The sequence below is a fragment of the Canis lupus genome, chromosome 1 (genome assembly GCF_011100685.1).
Source record: "Canis lupus familiaris isolate Mischka breed German Shepherd chromosome 1, alternate assembly UU_Cfam_GSD_1.0, whole genome shotgun sequence".
Taxonomy (NCBI): Eukaryota; Metazoa; Chordata; class Mammalia; order Carnivora; family Canidae; genus Canis; species Canis lupus.
The window spans coordinates 76,188,312-76,212,677 of record NC_049222.1 but is presented as its reverse complement, the minus strand read 5'-3'; the positions used below and the strand labels follow the sequence as shown (position 1 = coordinate 76,212,677).

At 38.1% G+C, this 24,366-nt stretch overlaps 1 protein-coding gene across 3 annotated transcripts in view; it reads right to left on the bottom strand.

The window, feature by feature from the left end:
* Positions 1–24,366, bottom strand: part of KIF27 (kinesin family member 27) — an 86,502-nt gene that overhangs the window by 8,341 nt on the left and 53,795 nt on the right. For all 3 annotated transcript variants that reach the window (XM_038526969.1, XM_038526971.1, XM_038526970.1), the window contains exons 12-16: positions 20,713–20,826; positions 16,885–17,061; positions 9,843–10,058; positions 5,022–5,228; positions 1,890–2,088 (exon numbers count right to left, since the gene is read on the bottom strand). In XM_038526969.1, the coding sequence (XP_038382897.1) occupies positions 1,890–2,088; positions 5,022–5,228; positions 9,843–10,058; positions 16,885–17,061; positions 20,713–20,826 (913 nt within the window). The remainder of the gene's footprint in view (positions 1–1,889; positions 2,089–5,021; positions 5,229–9,842; positions 10,059–16,884; positions 17,062–20,712; positions 20,827–24,366) is intronic.

Below are 24,366 nucleotides of genomic sequence, written 5' to 3'. Positions count from 1 at the left end.
GATCAAGCCCCACTTTGGGTTCCCTGTTCATCACCTGATGAAGAGGGAGCCTGCTTCTCCTTCTCTCTTTGTCAAATAAATAAATAAAATCTTTTTTAAAAAAAATAAAAAGTTCCTACCGGGAACTGTGGATATATGGAAAGTCATAGGCTCAGGCTTATAGGCCCAAGAAATCTATAGCCAAAAGACCCTAAAAACCAAAAACCTGTCAAAAGAGGGAGATTACAAAAGAAAACACCATATAAAAAGAGGGGAAATAGCATAAGTTGTAGTTTATGCTACAATATAACTTAGAGCTTCTAACTAATATTTATGAATGTCTGAAACTATCCCTACTGGGTAGGTGTTAGAACCAATAAAACCTCGTTAATTGACCTTCTAAAAATACTACTCTCAGATACTCTTTCTTATTGGTAAATTTGTAAAATGATCCTACTGGTTTTAATGGTCTTTTGCTGTAACTGGCTGTTTTGAAAATTTTATCTAAGTATATTGGAGAGTTTAAATTAACCCATTAAAATTTTTTTAAAAATTAAAAAAATAAATTAACCCATTATCTCATATTTAAAAATACTTTAAAGGGAGCCTGGATGGCTCAGTCAGTTGAGCATCAGGCTCTTGATCTTGGCTCAGGTCATGATCTCAGGGTCATGGGATTGAGCCCTGAAGCAGGCTCTGCGCTCAGTGGGGAGTCTTCTTGAGATTCTTTCTCTCTCCCTCTCTCTCTGTGCCTTTCCACCACACACTCACTCTCTAACAAATATTTTTAAAATAAATAAATAAAAAATACTTAAATAACACCATAAATCAGAATCCCCATAAAGAATATCATATATGTCAACAGAATTTTATATAACATATTCAAGTGAAATTAGAAAATTCATAAATTATCATTTTTAGCTGCAACTTTGTTATGAAAAACTTATCCCAGCAATAAAAATGATTTTTAAAATGTTCTCATTTGGCTGTAGCATGAGCTTTTGTGGTACGATGTCAATTACTCAAAAAATACATGAAAAATTATATTAAAATATTACTTTATAGAGATGTAAGACAGAACTATAAATAAGGAAAGGAGAGCATGTTTGAATGAAGTGATGTATAGGATCCTGTCAGGAAATCCTGTCATCAGGCAACTGGTTGCTAAACTGGTTATAGAATTAACTTAGAGGTAAATTGCCTCAACACTCAAATTTATATATTTTCCAATTTTCTGCTTACTCAGGTTGTTTCTCCAGCTATAGATTCACAAGAATCAAGACTAAGCAGCTAAGCAGCCTGGACCAAAGCATCACCAGTACCGGTGGGCAATGATTCTGTTGCCATAGCAACTCTGCGTACTGGCCAAATGCCCAGGTAACATGAAGACCAACTGCTGTGATAGCTCTTTCCACATTGAACTACTGTATACTGATACAGTATGTGTCCATAGACGGTAGACTAATTTTGACCTAAGACATAACCTTAATGCATAAAATTGACAATCGACTGAAAATTATAACAAGAACTTGAACTAGAAATCTGACAGAGCCGATCACTTTAGTTATGTGAAGGGAGAGTAACTTAAATATCAAAGTACTATGTCCTTGGGAGGTAGAAACTTTTCAACCATACGCCATGAAGCCAGAAATCCCACTTTTGTACATAAAAAACGGGCCGACGACAAACAGGGGGATGTGTGGCACTGGGGACAGGCAGAGGGATGGCATTTCAAGAACGAAAAGCCCTCCGTCAAAGTCAACCAACCCCACATGTGGTAACCTAAACATGTAAAGCACAAAAACAAATGAAAGTAGTAACTATTTATTCATGTTAGACTTTTCTGCAATCAAATTCTGTCCTGTCCTCCTGTCCCAGCCCCTCCACAGCTGACCAGAAGGGGCAGGTACCTTGAAAATGATGTAACAGCAGCTGCATTTTCTGCTCATGTTCCTTTTGCTGGAGGGTCAGTCTCCGGTCACATTGCAATTTCAGAGATTCCAGGGCAGATTCCAATTCACAAACCATATTATCCCGTTCCAGAACCTTCATTTTACTTTCTTCATTCTGTAACTGTAGCTTCCGTTCGGTTTCTCGCAAATTGACCACCTAGCAAAGACATTTTTTTTATCTTTTAAGTGTGTCTTAGATAGCCAAATGTAATCATCCACTTCTCTTAGACTGCATGAAGAATCTCCTTAGTCACCATGGTGTAAATAAGCAAATGCTTTGTGACGTACCTGACAAAATAACCTAACAGCCTTTTTAGTTTATTAGGATTCTGAATTGGTAACAACTTCATTTTAAATATAATGTTGTTCTATCACCCCTCCATCATCTCTCAGACATGGTCGCTGCAATTTACATTTATAATCCTATATATAATTCTATTTCTCTAGTCTAAGAAGAGAATGGGAACCTAAAGACTCTGGTAACATCTAGATAACTCCCAGTTTTAACTCCAACATGGATGTTGTAAATAAGTAACAGAATTTTTAAAACTATAAACACAGAATTCAGTCTCAGATTATGCATTTATTTTTTTTTATTTTTTTAAATTTATTTTTTATTGGTGTTCAATTTACTAACATACAGAATAACCCCCAGTGCCCGTCACCCATTCACTCCCACCCCCCGCCCTCCTCCCCTTCCACCACCCCTAGTTCGTTTCCCAGAGTTAGCAGTCTTTACGTTCTGTCTCCCTTTCTGATATTTCCCACACATTTCTTCCCCCTTCCCTTATATTCCCTTTCACTACTATTTATATTCCCCAAATGAATGAGAACATATAATGTTTGTCCTTCTCCGACTGGCTTACTTCACTCAGCATAATACCCTCCAGTTCCATCCACGTTGAAGCAAATGGTGGATATTTGTCATTTCTAATAGCTGAGTAATATTCCATTGCATACATAAACCACATCTTCTTTATCCATTCATCTTTCGTTGGACACCGAGGCTCCTTCCACAGTTTGGCTATCGTGGCCATTGCTGCTATAAACATCGGGGTGCAGGTGTCCCGGCGTTTCATTGCATTTGTATCTTTGGGGTAAATCCCCAACAGTGCAATTGCTGGGTCGTAGGGCAGGTATATTTTTAACTGTTTGAGGAACCTCCACACAGTTTTCCACAGTGGCTGCACCAGTTCACATTCCCACCAACAGTGTATGAGGGTTCCCTTTTCTCCGCATCCTCTCCAACATTTGTTGTTTCCTGCCTTGTTAATTTTCCCCATTCTCACTGGTGTGAGGTGGTATCTCATTGTGGTTTTGATTTGTATTTCCCTGATGGCAAGTGATGCAGAGCATTTTCTCATGTGCATGTTGGCCATGTCTATGTCTTCCTCTGTGAGATTTCTGTTCATGTCTTTTGCCCATTTCATGATTGGATTGTTTGTTTCTTTGGTGTTGAGTTTGATAAGTTCTTTATAGATCTTGGAAACTAGCCCTTTATCTGATATGTCATTTGCAAATATCTTCTCCCATTCTGTAGGTTGTCTTTGAGTTTTGTTGACTGTATCCTTTGCTGTGCAAAAGCTTCTTATCTTGATGAAGTCCCAATAGTTCATTTTTGCTTTTGTTTCTTTTGCCTTCGTGGATGTATCTTGCAAGAAGTTACTGTGGCCGAGTTCAAAAAGGGTGTTGCCTGTGTTCTCCTCTAGGATTCTGATGGACTCTTGTCTCACATTTAGATCTTTCATCCATTTTGAGTTTATCTTTGTGTCTGGTGCAAGAGAGTGGTCTAGTTTCATTCTTCTGCATGTGGATGTCCAATTTTCCCAGCACCATTTATTGAAGAGACTGTCTTTCTTCCAATGGATAGTCTTTCCTCCTTTATCGAATATTAGTTGCCCATAAAGTTCAGGGTCCACTTCTGGATTCTCTATTCTGTTCCATTGATCTATGTGTCTGTTTTTGTGCCAGTACCACACTGTCTTGATGACCACAGCTTTGTAGTACAACCTGAAATCTGGCATTGTGATGCCCCCAGATATGGATTATGCATTTATTTAGTCCAGTGGGTTCTTCTCTGCACTGCTACGAAGTGAATATACTGCAATGTATGTGTCACAGAATTTGCTAATGTAGTGACCTTCTCTCTAGAAAACTACTCATTTCTATGAAGGGTACCCAGGGTCAGAAAATCCACTCACCATGGCCTGGGTGCTTTGAGTTAAGAACCCTTTCTCTAAAAATACCAGAAAAGAATTCTCTATGTCAAAGCTTCAGACAGCACTGCACCATTTTTCTGCCCTCCACTCATGCAGTGATAGGATGCATTCTTATGAATAATAATAGCTTACTACCACTACTACTACTATTACTGTCAGTAGCTACTGATAGTCATTATCCTAGAGGAGGGCTGTGTATAATATTTCCATTAATTTTTTCATCTTTATGTCACTTGTCTAACAGAACTAGAACTTTATTTTAAAAGTCCAGTGTTTTATTTTCACTAACTGTCTGATATTCCCTTAAACTGAAGATACCTTTCAGAGAAAAAGAGTTACTATTTGCTTAACACTTCACAATATATACCTTAAGAGAAGAAATTATTATTCAGGTTAATGCTAAAATCTATTATTATCTTTGTCATTGATGTAACACTTCATCTTCATTTCAATTCATAGGTATGATGATAAAGTACAGGTACCCCTACCCTATAGCAATGAAAGAAAGGGAGCCGAAACTTGGAGGGCCCTTGATTTTTCATGAATGCTGAGTAACAACAAGCAAATCTAGAAAATATCCAAGAAACAGTGACTGAGGAATATAACTTGAATTTTTAGTTTTTAAAACTATTTGAGAAAGCCTTTCTTTCAAAGGCCCTTCCAACTTTAAGAGCCTCCCAAAGTCAGGCCTACATACTTGGGATAAGCACACAGCTTCCAGATGACCACATTCAGTATTGTATGGAGAAATCATGCTTAAATCTGTAGTTGCACTATCAAATTTTTAGGACTTTCAATTTCTTAAATGTGAGATATATAAGCATCTTGACCCCTCTCCCCCCATATAAGAAAATCCTTCTAAGAAACAAACCTTATTGAAATATCTGAAAAGAATAGCTCTAATCTCAACAGGACGCAGGCAAATTAGTTTTTCTAAGACATTTGCTTCACTATGAGAGAGGTTTTGGAACGAAGCTCTGAGCGAGTTCTGGCGACTCTGGATGCTTTCATTCTTGTATTCAATTGCAGCTTCCAAAGCTTCAATCGCTTCTTCAAGTTGGAAAAGAACATGTTCCTCCTAGATATAACAGAAATCACTCATTTTAAATGAAATAATGTAACTTGGACTTTGTCATACACTAAGATCTCACTATGTTTTCTTGAATCTAATGGGCACAGTTACCATTTGTCTATTAAATATTAAGAAAAATGTTTACTGAGTGCTTGCCATGCTACACAGTGCAATATGTGTACACACACATATATAAAACATACAATCATAGAATCCTCGCAGTAAACCTTGTGTATGAAATGTCTCAAGGTCATGGAGCAAATGCCGATAACCAAGGAATATACTTGAACAAAGCCTCACTCCTCCAGGACCAGCACTATTGCCATGTATCTCCCTCCACAGCTCTTAGTGCATATTATGTGTCACAGAGATCTGGAGACTCTTTGCTATCCCTTCAAGGATCTATCAAAGTGATATACTGCCAGGAGGGAAAGAAGAAACAGATTTAGAATAATTATTAGGAACTAGTTATCAGGGACGCCTGGGTGGCTCAGCGGTTGAACATCTACCTTTGGCTCAGGGTGTGATCCTGCAGTCCTGGAATTGAGTCCCGCATTAGGCTCCCTGCATGGAGTCTGCTTCTCTCTCTGCCTATATCTCTGCCTCTCTCTCTCTGTCCCTCATAAATAAATAAATATAAAATAAAATCTTAAAAAAAAAAGGAATTAGTCATCAGAAGAGAGTCTCTAGGGAGAAAAGAGTATGACATAAAAAAAAAAAAAGCAGGGAGAGGGCACCTGGGTAGTTCAGTTGGTTAGGTGTGTCTGCCTTCAGCTCAGGTCATGATCCCAGGGTCCTAGATCAAGCCCCACACCAGACTCCCTGCTCAGCAGGGAGTCTGCTTCTCCCTCTCCCTCTGGCCCTCCACCCCACTTGTGCTCTCTCTCTCTCTCAAATAAATAAATACAATCTTGAAAGAAAAAGTGAGGATTTAAGGACATAAAACATTTCATAAACTTTCTGTAAGATGTCACTACAGAGCAAAGGCATTAAAAATAGCAACAGTATAGCATTTTTTTCATAAGCTAGGAAGATCTCCTTTGTAGGGGGGAAAAAACCCTGATGAATCCCTGTCAGAAAACCTAGAAGTTCTCTGAACTAACCAAACAATGTCTTATTGGGGGCAGAGGGTGTTCAAATTTCTGGTAAGAAATTATTTCAGACTTGGTTAGATATTTCTGTATATCTGTATGTATGGTGGAGGTTACCAAAAACTTAGGTTCCTTGAAGGCAGACCATCTTGTCTATACCCATGTCCTTATTGCCTAGCACAGTACATATCACAGTTTCTACTAAGTATCTGCTGAATGAGTTAATGAGGGAAAAGGAGAAAAAAATACTTTCACATGTCTGATTATATGACCCAAATATTTCTCTCCACTCCTTCCCCCAGTACTTCATAGGAAAATAATGTGAATACTTCTGATCTACCTAAAGAATAGAGTGACTTGCTGAACTCCTTTTCTGGAATTCAGGGAAAAAGTATGTGATAACCTATTCCAGTGGGAGGTTGAGTAAAGCCATTGGTTTTAAATGGTTTAAAAATGGTTTTAAATGGTTTTAAAAGCCATTTTATAAAAATATCCAGAAAGAACCATTTTGAAAAAAATATTCAACAACCATTTTGTTCCTCTGGGCAATTTCTAACCATCAAGAATTTGATGATTTGATAATCACTCTGTTGAGAAGAAAATAAGATGCACCTTTTTAAGAAAAACAAACCTAAGTCCTGAAAGCTGCATCAATGAATGGATAAGAAGAACCAGAAAATAAAATGATTTATTCAAAGAACATACCTGACTTTCTGAATAATGCATACTATGATATTTTACCAAAAATGTGGAAAGTGTTTGCCTTTATATATGTCTGAGAACAATTTGGAACAAATTGAGTTTCTATAGTTTTGGACCTAAGTTAGGGAAGTCCTGACATATGTCTAAGACAGTATGACTCCAGAATCTGAGGATGGCCCACTCCAGTGAGGCTACAGCATGTAAATATTCATGCTTCTCTCTAGCCAGCAATAGGTGTGGCAAGATGAATGTCAATGAAAAACTGACCCAGGATGAAAAATCTGCCATAATGCAAACAATATATTATCAAGAGTTGACTATGCTCTATCAGAGAGCACTGCTTTTTACAAATGCACCAGGGATCTTGTTAAAATGCAGATTTCTAATTCAGCAGGCCTGCGTGGGGAGGCTCTGCATTTCTAACAGGCTCCCAGGTGAGGCTGCTGTTGATCCAGAGACAACACTGAGAGCAGCAAGGACTTAAATGACCACTTAAAGCAGTGGTCTCCAAACAGTTTAGATCGCACATCCCTATTAATAAAACAAAAAAACAGGAACAAATAAAGAGAAAACTTTTAAGTATTCATTGCATATTTGTATATTTCTCCATATACTATATGCACATTCTAACAATAAAACATGAAATTCAAAGTGTAAAAGATGAAATAAACATAGATATAATAGTTCTTATGTTTTCTTCCTATATCCCACTTATTGAACTGCTCTACATTATTAGAAAAATGGGGTTGGAACTATTTTTTTAAATTTGTTTCTAGAGTTTACCCAAAACAGAAAGTATCTGTCTATATTAAATTGTTGGGTAATCTTGTACTCATATAGTAATCTAAAATCTATCACTTCCTGTTAAGGAGTACAATTATAAAAATGATTCTGATTTATTGTGGAAAGAGAAAATAATCCTAAACTGGTTTAAAGAGATCAAAATAGCAAACTATTCCACCTAGATTTTATTGATGTCTTGCGTCACAACAGAATCTCATGTTCCCAATCATCCACGATTGGCAGATCTATCTGGTAATAGTAATCCTGACATTAAGACAGTGGTGAGAGTAGAGCCCACTCTGAGTGACACTGAGAAGAACCAACTTTGTGGAAGAAGTCTGCAGAGGCTCACATGGCTAATGGAACCCCACCAACTGCAGGAGGCTCACAATTCCCTCGAACCAATCCATACTGGCTGCTAAACAGGTATTATGCATGATGCTGTATTTTTCACCACAAACCCTACAGAGTGAATTTTGGTTACAGAATTCCACATGAAAGAGAAATGTATTTCTGGATGAGGATAATGGGGCCTCTACCCTTCTGCAAACATAATTTGTTCATGCCCTTCTCTGTACCTTATTTAATGGTGTTCTACCTTACAGACGCCTTCTTTCTTCTACCAATATTATGGTTTTCATAATTGCGCCCAAGATTCCAATCCACCAAAGCTGCCTTGATGAGTCTTCCCCCCAAATGACCATTGCATTGTTTTGCATAAATAATGTAACAAGTATGGTTTTATTACATTATTATATCTTGCTTTTTTTTATGTTTAGAGTTTTCTTATATCTCTTATCCCCAGAGAGAATATGAATTTTTCAAAAGAAGCATAATGCTATTTATTTATTTATTTATTTATTTATTTATTTATTTATTTATTTATTCCATGGGATCTAGTAACAGTCCTGGGCAGGCAGGAATTCCTCAAAAACTCATATTTTGTGGTATCTTGGGCTCTCATACCTTCAAATATACAAGGCCAGTTTCCAATTCAACACCCTCAGGAGGACAGCCTGATTCTGTGATCCTCTGCACAGCTATGCAGACCCTACAACGGGGCAGTGAGGCTTATTATGCCACCCCCAATCAAGTTAGTTTTCAATTCCCTTCAACCGTGCAGGACACAACAGTCTAATTTTATGAGATTCTTGCTCCTGTTCCTCTTAACCAGCCTCCTTAACTTCTTCTCCAATCTAAAACTATCCAAGATTCAGCAAGGTGCATGATTTCCAGCTACTCACTTTCTCTTAGCAATTTTCTCTTGCTTTGGTCATGACAGGACATCGACAATAAACATTTCCAGAGAAAATTCATGCTCAAAAATTCAGACTTGTCTGATAAAATAAGTGATGAGCACCATTGCCAACTGATGTAGAATTTTGACAAAAGACAAAGTCTGAGACAATCTGGCAGCTAATAAATGTACTATCTTTTACATAGTTTTAAAAAGTAAAGGTGAGAGGAGTCATATGCTCCTCTAAATGAACTCATATTCAGAGGTATTTTTATTGGGATTTGAATTCCACGCATCTGCTTGGCTGGAACATGCTCTCGAAGGTTGGGCGTCTCTGAAAGAATTAACCTTGAATGCCCTGGCCATCCATAGTCTGTAACAGATGACCTAGTATCAGTCAAGAAAGAAGTAGAGAGAGAAGGTAGGTGCTCTCTTTGGTAGAACTGAGGAAAAAGAGTCCTTCGAATCATTATGTGTTCTGTGAGGTCACATAAGAAACCCCGGCTGAGAGGGGGTTAGGAGTTAGGGTTAGGATTAAGGGTTAGGGTTAGGGCCCTACTCGAGGTTAGGGTTAGTTTCCCAGGCCCTGGCAACGTTCATAGACTCCCGTGTGAGGATAACACAGTTTCTAGGTAAGCATGGACTGTGGCACTTAATAGGAGCCAGGTAAACTCATTATATCTGACAGTCTCAAGGAAACAAAGTTTACCAGAGTTCTCATTTTTATGTTTTAGTTAACAAGGACAGAAGAAATCATCCCAGTGACCCATCATAGAGTACTTCCAGTTCTAAAGAATACTGACTTACTTCAGGTGTTAACACACTACCATTTTTAAGTTTCTCATCCACACTATTTCTTCGTCTCTGTAGCTGATCCTTTTCTTTCTGGAGGGCTTGGACTTGTTCTGCAATCTTTATTTTCTCCTCAGCTGTGCTGTGTTGAAGCTCGGCATTCTTTTCACACAACTCTTGATCCAGCAAGTTCAGGCGAGTTGATATTTTCAAACTATCTGTGTTTAAGATCTAGAAAGACACAATCAACCAAACACCCCAAAAACAGTTACTCAAAAGCCAGACTGCATATAAATTTTAAAAATAGGGAAAATTACTAACTGAATATATTTATTTTTAGCTTCCACATTATTGTTTTCCCTTGTGGGGGTGATTTTGGTTTTTTTTTTAATCTTAAGTTAAATGCCTTAAAAAAAAAAAAAAAAAAAAAAAAAAGGAGATTCAAGGAGTGCCTGGGTGGTGCAGTCAGTTAAACAACTGACTCTTGATTTCGACCCAAGTCATGATCTCAGGGTTGTGAGATCAAGCCCAGCATGAGGCTCATGGAACCTGCTTAAGGTTCTTTCTCTCCCTCTCCCCTACCCCATGCTCTCTCTTTCAAAAAAGAAAAAAAAAAGGAGTGGGGAGATTCAAATGTTGAATTTACTGCCAAGTATTGCTTGCCCACACCAGACTACAGAATATTGGTTTTGAGAGCTAGTATTTTTCCTTTTTTTTATTATTTCCTAAATTAAACTTTTCTTCCTTGGTCTGTTACATAGTTATATGGCCTGTAACTAATAATGTAATTTCCCTAAAGGTTGAGATTTGGTTTGTTGCTGTTTAAATATACAATTTGTTTCTACTCTTATTTCACTCTGGTCAGAAAACACACCAGTTAAAGTAATGGAGATACTTGATATGGTCTAACCTAAGAGAAATCTTAAAATAAGTTTTGCATCTAAGTATGTATGTATATATACTACAGGTTTATAATTTTTTTAAAGTAATCCCCTTTAACCTGAGTCTCACTCCCCAGAAACAATCTTCAACCTTTCTAGATGTTTCTCCTGGTGTTAATGTTTCTAAATAACATTACCAATTTCACATACTGCCTACAGACTGACTATTGGGGAAGACAAGGACCTGGCTCTATCATGCCTCCTCTACTTCCCCTCCTCGAGTCTCCCCATATAAGGTATATTGCAGTTTTATGTTAAATCAATCAGTTTACATGACTTTGTGAATATTATTCATAGTTGAATTACCTAGTAGTATAAAAAAACATTTTCCATAGGATACAACTTTTGGTACTACCTACTAACTCTTCTCCAACAGAACTATACAATTCCTTTCAACACTGTTTTTTTCATTTGACCAAAACGTACATCAGGAAATTTTTGTTTTATTCTAGAAACATTTATCCCAAAGTCTCCATCCATGTGCTCCAAACTAGTTGTTCTAGAACTTCCTTTTGGTGTTATCCTGGGAATTTCCATGTTGGTCACACTTTCAAGACGCTGAGCCTTCTTTTTTCATAGTTGATGCCCTCATTTTTGTGAAGCACAGCCTCTTAGTCGTTTTCTGAGACAGGCTAGGGTGGAGATTTTTTCACCTGAAAATGTCCTTATTCTGCCTTCATATTTGATTCAGAGTTAGGCTCAAAAGAGAAGTCTTGTTTGGAAATCACTTTCCTTCTGAGTTAGAAGACTGCTGCGGGTCTTTTAGTTTCTACTAAAGAAGACTGAGAGGTCTAATTCCATTCTGATTGTTGAGATTTACAAAGGACTCATCTCTTCTAATTGGTAACTTTCAGAATCTTTTCTTTTCCTTGAGATACTCAAAACTTCTCAATGGCAAGCGTTTGGCCCTCATTTTGCTGGGCCCCTGATGACCTATTTCGATCTAGAGTCTCACATCTTCAGTGTTGGGAAATTTATGTTGCCTCTGATAATCCCCTCTCTCGTTTTCTGCTATATCTTCCTGAAATTCCTATTTCTTGGATGTTCTACTTCCTGGATTTATCTGCCAACTAAAGTTTTTTCCTCCTATTTTCTATGTATCCTTTTATTTGCTTTCTGGGATATTTCTTCAACGTTATCCTCCAAACTTTTACATATTAATTCTCATTTTACGATAAAGAGAGCATCATCTTTGAGCACCTTGAGGATATTAAGGGTTTTTGGAAGCTTTTTCAGCTCCTTCCCCTATCTCTAATGTCTCTGAGCTTCATTTTTTCTCTTGGTCTCTCTCTTTCACATTAGTAGCATTCCTGCCATGGCTGTCCCACTTAAGAGTCAAGCATGAAAATGGTAATACATTGTGTGATGGGTATGCTTTGTCACAACAGGATATATCTAGGGTCTGGCCACTTAGTTGGGGGGCCCAAGGGTGTTTTTAGGTCTTTTTTTCAGGGACGGTTTCAGAAAACCCACCAATGACCTGCTGGGAAGTATAAATCTGGCTGCCAGCATTCGGGGATCTAAATAAGGATTCAGGAAATAAATGGCTATCTCAGGATTTGTATGTAGACTAGGCTTTCATTCATTCCCTGTTTTGAGTATTTTGATTTACTCCAACCTTCTGCTGTACCTGGTTCAACCTTCAGAAAATAAAGCGTTTAGCCTCAGAGTGAGAAAAGGATGGTTTCCTGATGATGCCCTGCTTTCATCTTTATGCTTCAGTCCTGCCTTCCAAAAATCTGGATCACTTTGTTTCTGAGTCTTTTTTTTTTCTTTCAGGTTTTATTTATTTGTATAGAGAGAGACACAGCGAGAATGCACATGAGCAGGGGGAGAGGAAGGGAGAGGGAGAGAGACTCCTAGGCAGACTATGTGCTGAGTGCAGAGCCCCAGAGGGGGCTGGATCTCACAACCATGAAATCATGACCTGAGTGGAAGCCAAGAGTTGTACAGTTAATGGACTGAACCACTCAGGTTCTCCTCTAAGTCTTTTTTAATTCTTTTTTTAAAAGATTTTATTTATTTATTCATGAGAAACACACAGAGAGAGGCAGAAATAGAAAAGGCTCCCCATGCAGAGCCTGATGCAAGACTCGATCCTAAGACCCCAGGATCACAACCTGAGCCAAAGGCAGACGCTCAACCACTAAGCTACCCAGGTGTCCCATCTTTTCTTATTCTATGTGAATTCTCTCATAAAGCTGTTATTATTTTAAAAATAAAAAAAAAAAGCGAATGCTACAGTCAGCCTCTCCTTCACGATCCTCTCAAGGCACTTGGATTTCAGCCTCCCCCTGCTTAGTAAGCACTTATCTATTGCCTTCCATTTTACATTTCTTGGTAATCTTTTGTATCTTTTTTTCCCTTTATGGCCATACAGCTTTTTTTTTTTAATAATAGCTTTACTGAGAGATAATTTACATGCAGTTCACCTATTGATTGATTGATTGATTGAGACTTTTTAAAAGTTATCTCTATACCCAATGTGGGGCTCAAACTCACAACCCCAAGATCAAGAGTCACATACTCCACCAACAGAGCCAACCAGGCACCCTTAAGTCGCCTATTTAAAGGATATAATTTGATGGATCTTAGTATATTCACAGTTGTGAGTTGCACAGTTGTGCATCCATCACCATAATCAATTTGAGAACGTTTTCATTGCTCCCCAAAGTGAAACCTCATGTGCACTAGCAATCATTTCATTTCTTCCCCAATCCCTGACCCAGCCCTCAGTAACCACTACTCTACTTTCTATCTCTATGCAATTGCCTCATCTGCACATTGATATAAATGGAGCCAGACAATATGTGTTCTTTTGTGGCTGGCTTCTTTCCCTTAACACAATGTTTTTGGGGTTCATCCATGTGGTAGCATGGATCAGAACTTCATTCCTTCCTCTTGCTGAGTAATATTCCATAGTATGGATATACCACTTTATCTGTTCAATATCCATTCTCTTTATCCATGCAATAACTCTGTGTTTAACTTTTTGAGGAACTACAACGTAGTTATCCAAGGCAACTGCACCATTTTACAATCCCACAAGCAGCGTATGAATATTCCAATTCCTTCATATAGTCACCAACACTTCTCATCTTTTTTTCTGACCACAGCTATCCATCCTAGTAAGTGTAAAGCAGGGTCTCATCTATGTTTTGATTTGCATTTTCCTGATGGCTAATAATGTTGAACATTATTTCATATGTTTATTGGCCATTTGTATATCTTATTTGAGAAATGTCTATTAAATCTTTTGTCCATTTTTTAATTGAGTTGTCTTTTTATTATTAAGTTATGACTTCTTTATATATTCTAGATACAATTCCTTTATCAGGTTTATGATCTATAAAAATTTTTCTCCATTCTGTGGGTTGTCTTTTCAAAACCCACTTTTTTTGATGGTGGCCTTTGCATAACAAATGCTTTTAACTGTGATGAAGTCCAATTTATCTGTTTCTTCTGTTGCTTGTGCTTCAGATATAATATCACAGAAACCATTGCTTAATCCAAGGTAACAAAGATTTACACTTTAGTTTTCTTCTAAGAGTTTTATAGTTTTACCTCATATTTAGGTCTTTGACTCACTTTGAGTTGAAATCATAAATGGTATGAAAATAGTTTTTTTATATCATGTTCCTTGTCCAAAATGCATAGGACCGAATTTTGATTTCTTAAACACTGAAATAAATGTAATCTACTTACACCTTTTGTTCAGAAAAGAACCCAGCAATGTAACAGTCTCAAATCTCTCTTCTGTTTCATTAAAATGATCTTCAAAGAATCAATTTTGCTTTGCTCTGCTGGGGTTTCATTTATCTGTACTCTACTTATTTCAATATGGTATTAAATTTTACATCTTGTTGGAAGTAGAAAACTTCATTTTTAAAAATTTATTTTGTTGTTGTTAGATCACTAATAAACTTATTTCAGGAAGATTTTCCTCCTCATTCCTTTTTATTTTTTTGCTCTTTATTCTTTGGTGATACAGAGCATATAATAAATGTCCCAGTTTATTTTCTATTTACTCACTTGATATATTAGTTTGTTCATCTCTTTTGCTGTCATTTACATGTTTTGGGAGATCGCTTTTAAAACTTAACCCTGACAGGCAGTGTGCGCAAGCTACCTGGATACAGCACCAGCAACTAGGCTGGTCGGAGGGGCTGCTCCTACCCCTGTGTCCCACAGCCTAGTGCTAATAGCTATTCAACATGACTGGGGAATTGAAGACAGAGCAGAGGTAAATACAGGTCTCCATGTTTGAAATAGAGAGGTTAAGAACACACCACCATCATCTCAGATCCTACTGACCTGGCTGAAAGGCAGAATAAGCAGGTCACTGATCCCCTCTGTTCTCTTTCTTAACGTGTAATCTGTTTTTGGCCTACTGGGTAGAAAGTCCTCTTCATGTCTGGGGCAAGCCAGCTTCATTTTCAGATGCTACTGGTGCTATTGTTGAAAGTATCTATAGCTACATCCAAAAGAGTATCTCCTGGTTCTTCTACTCTCTCCACAATCATTCCTTTTCAGAACTTGAAATTGAGACAAATTCCTTCATAAAATCAGTTTTTTGATTCATATAACCCAAGTTCTCCAGCCAAAGTTCTTATAAAGGTCCCCAAGTTGTCATAAATTGAAAGTGAACAAATCTTAATTACATAAAATCTTTCTTCTAGAGGAACCCTGCAAATACGTAACTTTGGGTAGCAGTAATAGATCATTTTTAAGTCTATTTTTCCAAATTACCAATGCTCTCTACACAGCATCAAATGGTACAATTTATTTCTTAAATATCCACTTATAAAGAGGTTGCCAGGGGAATCTCTTGGTTCATGGTTATAGACTTTGTGTTTGGGTCCATAAAATGTTTTGGAAATAGGGTGACAGTTGTATAACACTGTGAATGTGGGGATCCCTGGGTGGCTCAGCAGTTTAGTGCCTGCCTTTGGCCCAGGGCATGATCCTGGAGTCCTGGGATCGAGTTCCACGTCAGGCTCCCTGCATGGAGCCTGCTTCTCCCTCTGCCTGTGTCTCTGCCTCTCTCTCTCTGTCTCTCATGAATGAATGAATGAATGAATGAATGAATGAATAAATAAATAAATACAAAAAAGCACTGTGAATGTAACTAGTGTCACTGAATTATATACTGAAAAATGGTTAAAATGGCAAATTTTATGTATATTTTACCATAATTTTTAAAATACCAAAAAAGATGAATGGATAAAGAAGATGTGGTTTATGTATACAATGGAATGTTACTCAGCCATTAGAAACGACAAATACCCACCATTTGCTTCGACGTGGATGGAACTGGAGGGTATTATGCTGAGTGAAATAAGTCAATCAGAGAAGGACAAACATTACATGGTCTCATTCATTTGGGGAATATAAATAATAGTGAAAGGGAATAGAAGGGAAGGGAGAAGAAATGGGTAGGAAATATCAGAAAGGGAGACAGAACATGAAGACTCCTAACTCTGGGAAACGAACTAGGGGTGGTGGAAGGGGAGAGGTCAGGGGGTGGGGGTGAATGGGTGACAGGCACTGAGGGGGGCACTTGATGGGATGAGCACTGGGTGTTATTCTGTATGTTGGCAAACTGAACACCAATAAAAAATAAATTTATTATTAAAAAAATAAAATAAAATAAAATAAAATAAAATACCAAAAAAGTTAACAATAAATCATACTTGGCAGAACACTTAACACTGGATTTCAAAATTGCAAGAGATTTTACCCGTACTCATTAAATAAACACTAACATGGAAAATACATTGAAAACCAGAAGAGTTTTCTTTTTGGTTTCTTTTTTTTTTTTTTTAAGATTTATTTATTTATTTATTTATTTATCCATGATAGAGAGAGAGAGAGAGAGAGAGGCAGAGACACAGGAGGAGGGAGAAGCAGGCTTCATGCCAGGAGCCCGACGTGGGACTCGATCCCAAGACTCCAGGATCGCACCCTGGGCCAAAGGCAGGTGCTAAACCGCTGAGCCACCCAGGAATCCCTCTTTTGGTTTCTAATTTCACAGTGGTATGATTTACTTCTTAGGAAAAAAAATCCCAGTTTCAATGGCTTACAACCACAATCAAAGAGCATAACAAAGAGAATACCTGACTTGATCTCAACTTCTTATTCTCCAGGTGGCTCTTCTCCTTTAACAGGGCCTCCTTCTTACAAACTATGGCCTCTCGCTTCTTTAAGTCTTCTTGCAGCTCCTCCAATTCTTGGCGTTGGTTCAGGACTTTCTCTACTTCTTCATCTAACCATTTCTTTTGCTCGTCCAGTTTCTATATTAAAATCCCAAAGAAATGTTACATCATTTGTTTTTCTTCTGCCATAAGATGTACATGGTAATAACATAACTTCTGATTGGCTAAAACACCTCAAGTGAACATTTTTTAACCATCTGGAAGACATTAAGTGAACACTGAATAACTCTCAGTGAGAATACTAAGACAGTGTTCCTGTCAAAACCCATCAAGAAGTGGTTCTGGTTAACACCTTGCTGTGTTTTATAAGGAATTAAGATGTATTCCCCAATATCTGTTCGAGCCTGGGATTTTCTAGGCTCACTGAGAAAGAGCTGACAATTTTCTATGTATATATTAAGAGACAGTTCTGAGAACATGCTCGGGATCTTTTTCTCTGTCGCAGAGGAGCAAGCATGCCTGCATCACAGCACTTACGCTGCTGGCTGCTCTACAGTCTGTCTCTGCTGCTTGAGCTCCTTGATGGACTGCAGAGACTGTCTTCTCTCCCTCTCTATCCCCAGTGCCTGGTATACTTCCTAGCCCATGACTGGCCTTCAATAAAATGTTAAATGATTGGATGAATGCCTGAATCCATCAATTTATCAATGAAGTGAATAAATGAATACACACAGTGGAAGACACATATGATAAGAGCATGGAAATATACTCTACACTCTAACCTGTCAACATCAAGGAATTATAAGATAAACAGAGCTGGAAAGATTTCTAAAACAAGCAGCTTAGTGTTCTCTTGAATTGAGGACACCCAGAAACAAAGAAAACAAAAATATGAATGGAATATGAACTTTACCAAGCACCCATCTGCACTGTGGACATAGTAATGAAGCAATGCCAGCTAAGCAACAAATAATACGAAAACAAATCAATACAGTACTATTTTCTAATTCTTCTCCAGATTAATAAAAATGGTGCCTAGAAATCTATATTAAAACAATGAGTGAATATGCATGAGGAAAAAAAAAGGCAATGTGGCCAATACAAACTAGATCCAGAGCTAGGTCCTCCATCCAGACCTAGATAGCATGATCCTATATGCACTATCCCATCCAAATAATATTGAAACCTAAAATAGTAGCTCTATAATCATAAGGAATAGGAAGGATATCCCAAAGCAACTACAGAAATACTTTAGTTTTGTTATATCTGGCTCTACCTTAGAAACTCCACATATAGAGACCCTACTGACAGTCTACCAATTAACTAAAACATATTCTACAAACACTCCTTGACTGTGAGTAGGATCTGAAAGATGAATAACAGGTCTTTTGTAAGGTCCATTCCCAGGACAGGAGAGAAACCCCAAAAATATGTTGATAATAAATACTATATATACCTAACTCCTAGGTACCATGTCCATAAAAATGGAGGGAGAGATTGGCTCTGTCTGGGAAATGGAAGAAATGTCAGTACTGGCCTCACAGAGTAAGTAATATTTTAGCAGTGCTTTGAGGATGGGTAGGAGTCCATATAATACATATTTTTTAGGGAAAAAATGTGAGTGGATTTTTCTGCATTTGACATAAAGGTTATGATTTGTATAATTCACTGTATCTTAGTAAGTTTTCTGAAAATTTCTTGATTTGTCTTTTTTTTTTTTTTTTTTTTTAAAGATTTTATTTATTTATTCATGATAGTCACAGAGAGAGAGAGAGGCAGAGACACAGGCAGAGGGAGAAGCAGGCTCCATGCACCGGGAGCCCGATGTGGGATTCGATCCCGGGTCTCTAGGATCGCGCCCTGGGCCAAAGGCAGGCGCCAAACCGCTGCGCCACCCAGGGATCCCTGATTTGTCTTTTTATAGCAAAGGTTCCTATTACATATTTCCAATTTTATGTTTTCTTATAAAGGAGCTTCAGAACAAATCAATGTCCTAAGCTCTTCAGATACCCACACCAATTATCTTATAATTTTGTTCTTGTTTAGGGTCAAATTCTAGAAAGTGGGTTTTTTTTGAAGTATTAAAAAAATACCAAGCTTTGTTTTTTATTTATTAATATTTTTAACCCAACACAGTGCCAGCTGTGGAAATCTTTTTATTATTATTATTTTTTAAAGAACAAATGACAATTTTTTTTAAAAGATTTTATTTATTCATACATGAGAGACACAGAGAGAGAGGCAGAGACACAGGCAGAGGGAGAAGTAGGCTCCATGCAGGGAGCCCGACGTGGAACTCGATCCCGGGTCTCCAGGATCACGTCCTGCGCTGGAGGCGGCGCTAAAGCACTGAGCCACCGGCTCTTTTTATTATTGTTTTTAAAATCTAGATCTTTAACATTTTGAAAAGCAGTTCTCATTATTCTATGCATTCCTACCTCTCCTATTCCCCAACATACCCTTTCTGCCCAGAAATGTTATTGCCAAGCAGCACAGAATGTCAGTGACAGCACTTTAACTAATGTCGAAAACACCAGTAAAATAAATAACTGGGAATATATTTATGTCCTAAATTTTACTACTAAGATATACATAAAATTAAAGAAAGAGTAAATAATTTTTTTAGAATTAAGGTGATAAGTTAGTATTTGAGTGTAATTGAAGTTTTAAGTGCCTATTTTTCTTTCAGTTAGATTTTTAGAACTGCCATTTTGAATTTACATAAAACTAAAATTTTATTTCTGTGATCAGTTTATGGTTTTCTTTCTTTCTGTCTTTTTTTTTTTTTTTTTTTTTTTTTTTGAGAGAGAGAGAGACAAAAGGAGGGGCAGAGGGAGAGAGAATCCCAAGCAGGCTCTACACTCAGTGCAGAGCCTGATGCAGGGCTCAATCTCAAGACCCTGAGATCATGACCTAAGCCAAAATCAAGAGTCAGATGCTTAACTAACTGAGCCATCCAAGTGCCCCTTGATTTCATTTTTCAAATGTGACACTAAAACAAAAATTTTTTTAATTCATCATATATGGTGCATATACAATTTGGTTATGTAGGAATGGGACGGCTCTGATTTTAGAAATTTATTGTTTCCAAAAAAAAAAAAAAAAGAAATCTATTGTTTCCATGGGAATAAAGCAGTCTTTATTCCCATATCAATCAAGTGAACATGGATTTCATGTTAACATTCTAAAACCTTCAAATAAATCCATTTCTACTGAAGTAAAAATACAGTACATTTCTGGATGAGAGTAAATTTTTTTTCAAGATTTTATTTATCTAAAAGAGAAAGAGGGATCCCTGGGTGGCGCAGCAGTTTGGCACCTGCCTTTGGCCCAGGGCGCGATCCTGGAGACCTGGGATCGAATCCCACATCGGGCTCCCGGTGCATGGAGCCTGCTTCTCCCTCTATGTCTCTGCCTCTCTCTCTCTGTGTGTGTGACTATCATAAATAAATAAAAATTAAAAAAAAAAAAAAGAGAGAAAGAATGAGTAAGGAGGACAGATAGAGAAGCAAACTCCCCACTGAGCAAGGAGCCTGATGTGGGGCTCGATCCCAGGAACCCGAGACTATATGACCTGAGCCACAGATGCTTAACCAAATGAGCCACCCAGGCACCCCTGAGAGTAATTTTTTAATGACAGAAAAGTTTTGGGAGAAATACTAGAAAATGTGCACTCAAGTGGTAAGTCTAGTGCTTAAAGATTTTATTTAGAATTCGCTACTTTTACCTCTATTTAGACAATCATCAGAGCAAAGAGAAAACTGCAAACACTAAATAGAATCGACAAACCTGGAGTTGGTCTATACTTCCAAACGAACCTTTTCTCTTTTTCATCTTAAATGCATCAGGGTCCTCAGGTTTCAGTTTCAGAGCTTCTTCCTGTTCTGTTTTTAACCTTAGTTCCTGCAGAGAACAGAAATTGAAAACACCTTACTGCTTGTACTACCTGGCCATCATTAAATATTTATGCAGGTAATCATTTTCTTAGCTTTTCTTTACTTCATTGCAAAAAGAGAAAAAATGAGTAGATGAAGGTTGGGGCTATTTGAGAAGAAAATAATGTAAGCTCCTCACAGAAGCAATACAATCTCACAGCAAAAATTAGGGTTTATTAACAAAACTAGGGTTTTGTTCCATTGTCTGCCAGGGTTACAAAACAGCATAACAGGGATAGAGTCTGAAAATTACAAATGTGGTTTTCTAGTCTGCCTTTCTGAGCTCATGACATTTAGGTGGGCCACACAAGGCACCCATCTGGACAGTAGAAATATGGAAAGTAATATTCAGTTTTGGGCATTGAGAAAGGATTTTGCAGCAGCACCTGGGTGGCTCAGTCAGTTAAGTGTTTGCCTTCAGCTCAGGTCATGATCCCAGGAATCCAAGGGTCCTGGGATTCAGCCCCATGTTGGGCCCCCTGCTCAATGGGGAGCCTGCTTCTCCCTCTCCCTCTGCCTGGTGCTCCCCCTGCTTGTGCTCGCTGTCAAATAAATAAAATCTTAAAAAAAAAAAAAAAAAAGAATTTTGCAGCATGAGAGTAGCCTTTCAAGATAGATCACAGTCCTAAGAAGAGTATTTTCTAAATTCCTTCCATTTCCATCCACATCTTAAGAGGCCCCAGGTGCTCTCCTGGGGTTTAGAGAAGATGCCACTGTCTACCACTAAGGCTTAGCAGGAATTAGGAAGGAGGCCATGAACCAAAGTGGGCTGCTCCCCATTACTATTTCTTACTGGCCCATGATGGATAAGTACAGAAATTGAACGTGTTCAGAAACCTTTGTAACATTTGGACAGAATAATTTCTATGTCTATTGAATATTAACAGTAATAAGAAATACAAAAAAAAAATGGGCTTACTACCAATTTCCAGCCTTGGGAGAGGCAGGAAGGAGAAAAGAGATGGTAAGAGAGATGTGTGTCCCAATTTTCCTGAGATCTGGCCTCTTGAGTTCTGGCCCCAAAAGAGGGTGATGAGGAATCACAGAGGGCAGAGAGAGGGCACAGATGGCAGAGCTGAGGTCCGACACCTATTCAGGACTGCCCAGCCTCACCGACAGAGCTGGAGTACAATCAGGAAAGACAGACTAATTATAGAATCCTTGGCCTCAAGTGACGTGGATCCTAAGAGCCAATGGGAGTCCGTTATTGTGGGACACTGACCCCAAAACTGAAGAGGAAGACAGGCCACTGGGCTAGCAAGCTAGACAAAAGGCCTTGCAGCCTCAAGGGGGATTTGTAATGCCATGAGGAGGCGAGATGAAGCCAAAACACTTCTGTGCTCTAAACTGAAAGCAAGATCAGACTACAAGTTATATCAACTCTGGGCTCCACTGTTAGGGCCCAGCAGAGAAAGGCAGATGAGGGAGGGCAGTCACACCCAAACACCAACTGAAATTCATGAGGTCGCCTTCTCTTCAATGCCATATGAGGCAGTAAAAGCTATAGACCCAACCATCACATACACTCGACTCGACTCAACCCTAGGGACAGAAGCACAGGGTGGAAGAGGAAAGAGGCTAAGAAACTGAGTATTCTTATGCAAGAGAGCTGGTAATTATTTAAAGAACATGGTGAAATTACCAGAGCAAGGTCTGAACAGACTGGGAAAATACATGGTTAGCTCCTCTATTTCCAGTAATTATCATGATGTGGCCTGGGCAGGGCGAGGGGTGGCGGTGTCATACAGAACACAGGTCTGCTACAGACTAAAGACATTTTCTCTGCTCACCTGCATTGCATTACAAGTGAATTTGACCCCGTTATATTTACCCATTTGTTTTTTCATGCTGCCCAGGCTCTGGTCCATAGTTATAACTTAGCCCCAGTCAGAGTCACAGCAACTCCAAGATGCGAAAATAAAGGTCCCTTGTAGTTACTGGGACCAGACTCTCTGCTATTCCTCTCCTTCCACAAATGCTTTTAAAAGTAACTGCAGTAGGTCTCATCCTCTCTGCTACATGCTGCTGTAAGCCTTATTGCCTTTGTCTTATAATATAATCCCCCTGCTATAATATTAAATAAAGTAACTGTTCACTGGGTACGACGCTAGGCTTTTCACATCTATTTTAATTATCCCCTTATATCCTCACAATAATCTTATGAAATGGAGACTATCTAAAATTCCATTCTATAGATGGGGAAATTGGTACTTAGAAATTTCTATTTCAGGGGTTCTCATACCTTCTCTTTATAGTTTATCCATAGACTTTAGTTAAGAACTGCTTCTCTAAGGAGAACCTACACAGAAGTCCTACTATTCTCTGGAAATGTTCAGTCAAATAGGGAATGGACAAACAGGAATTTTAGAAAGTTAGCTCCAAACAGAGGACTGTGAACAGGTTTTCTATTTTTGCATGAAGTAATGAAAACTTCCCTATTACCTTTGGGGAAGACTGTTCTTTTTTCTGGAATACACATTCACCCTTTAAATAGGGTCATTTCCCTAGAATGAAAGATACGGCTAGAAGCAAAACTGCCCTAGAAAAAAAATGTAAAAAGTTTAAGTTACAGGCAGATTTGCATTTCAGCAGACTATGCACTGTTTAGGGAAAAGAAAAAAAAACTTTTGTTTCAAGATTTACAGAGTGCTTATGTTTTGTTGGTTTAAACCATCGTCTATGAGAGATGAGAGGCTGAGACTCAAAGATCACATGACTGACATGCAGGCCTAATCCTCACATTGGAGGAAGGATCATAACAAGGAGACTAGGTTGTTGGCAGTAGTATTAAGAAATAAACAGATTTGATATTCAGAAGCTATAATCTTTAGGACTTAGTGCTTCATGGGTAACAAGGAAGAAGACAGAATCAGGGATGATTGCTAGTCTACCTATATGAATGGATCAAAAGATCAGGAAAAGCACATAGAAAACTATATATTCTCCCCCCATGAAGGGAGTAGTAAGAGGGAACTGTGGGAAGATAAGTAAGGAAAATCGTGAATTCAGCTATAAGACAATCTCATGAATTAGATAAAGGAACCCAGAGCTCAAAGGGCAAATCTGGGATTAAGGATTAAATTTGGAAGTTGTCAGAATTTAACTGTAGCTAGGGGAAAAGATGAAGTATCTAAGACAGTATAGAAGAAGCATAAAGCCAGAGCTTTGAGGAGTTCTCATATGTAAAGGAGTGATAGTGTAGGATGAGTTAGCAAAGATGAAGCACAAGCAATCAGAGAAAAAAAAAAAAACAAGGAAAATGTAATTTCACAAAGGCAAAGGGGAAAATATTTCAAGATGCAGGGAGCAAACTATGCCAGATGCAGCTGAAGTTTTAAGGGCTTTAGTGACAGAGAGAGCACTAGGAATGCCTCAAGAGCTTTAAGTGGATGGTAGAGCTAGGAGCCAGACTTCAGACTGGAAAGGATGAGAGAAGGAATGGAAGCAGAGGAAACAAAAACAGATGCAGTCAACTTTTCCAATAAGTTTGGTTATAAAGCGGAGAAGA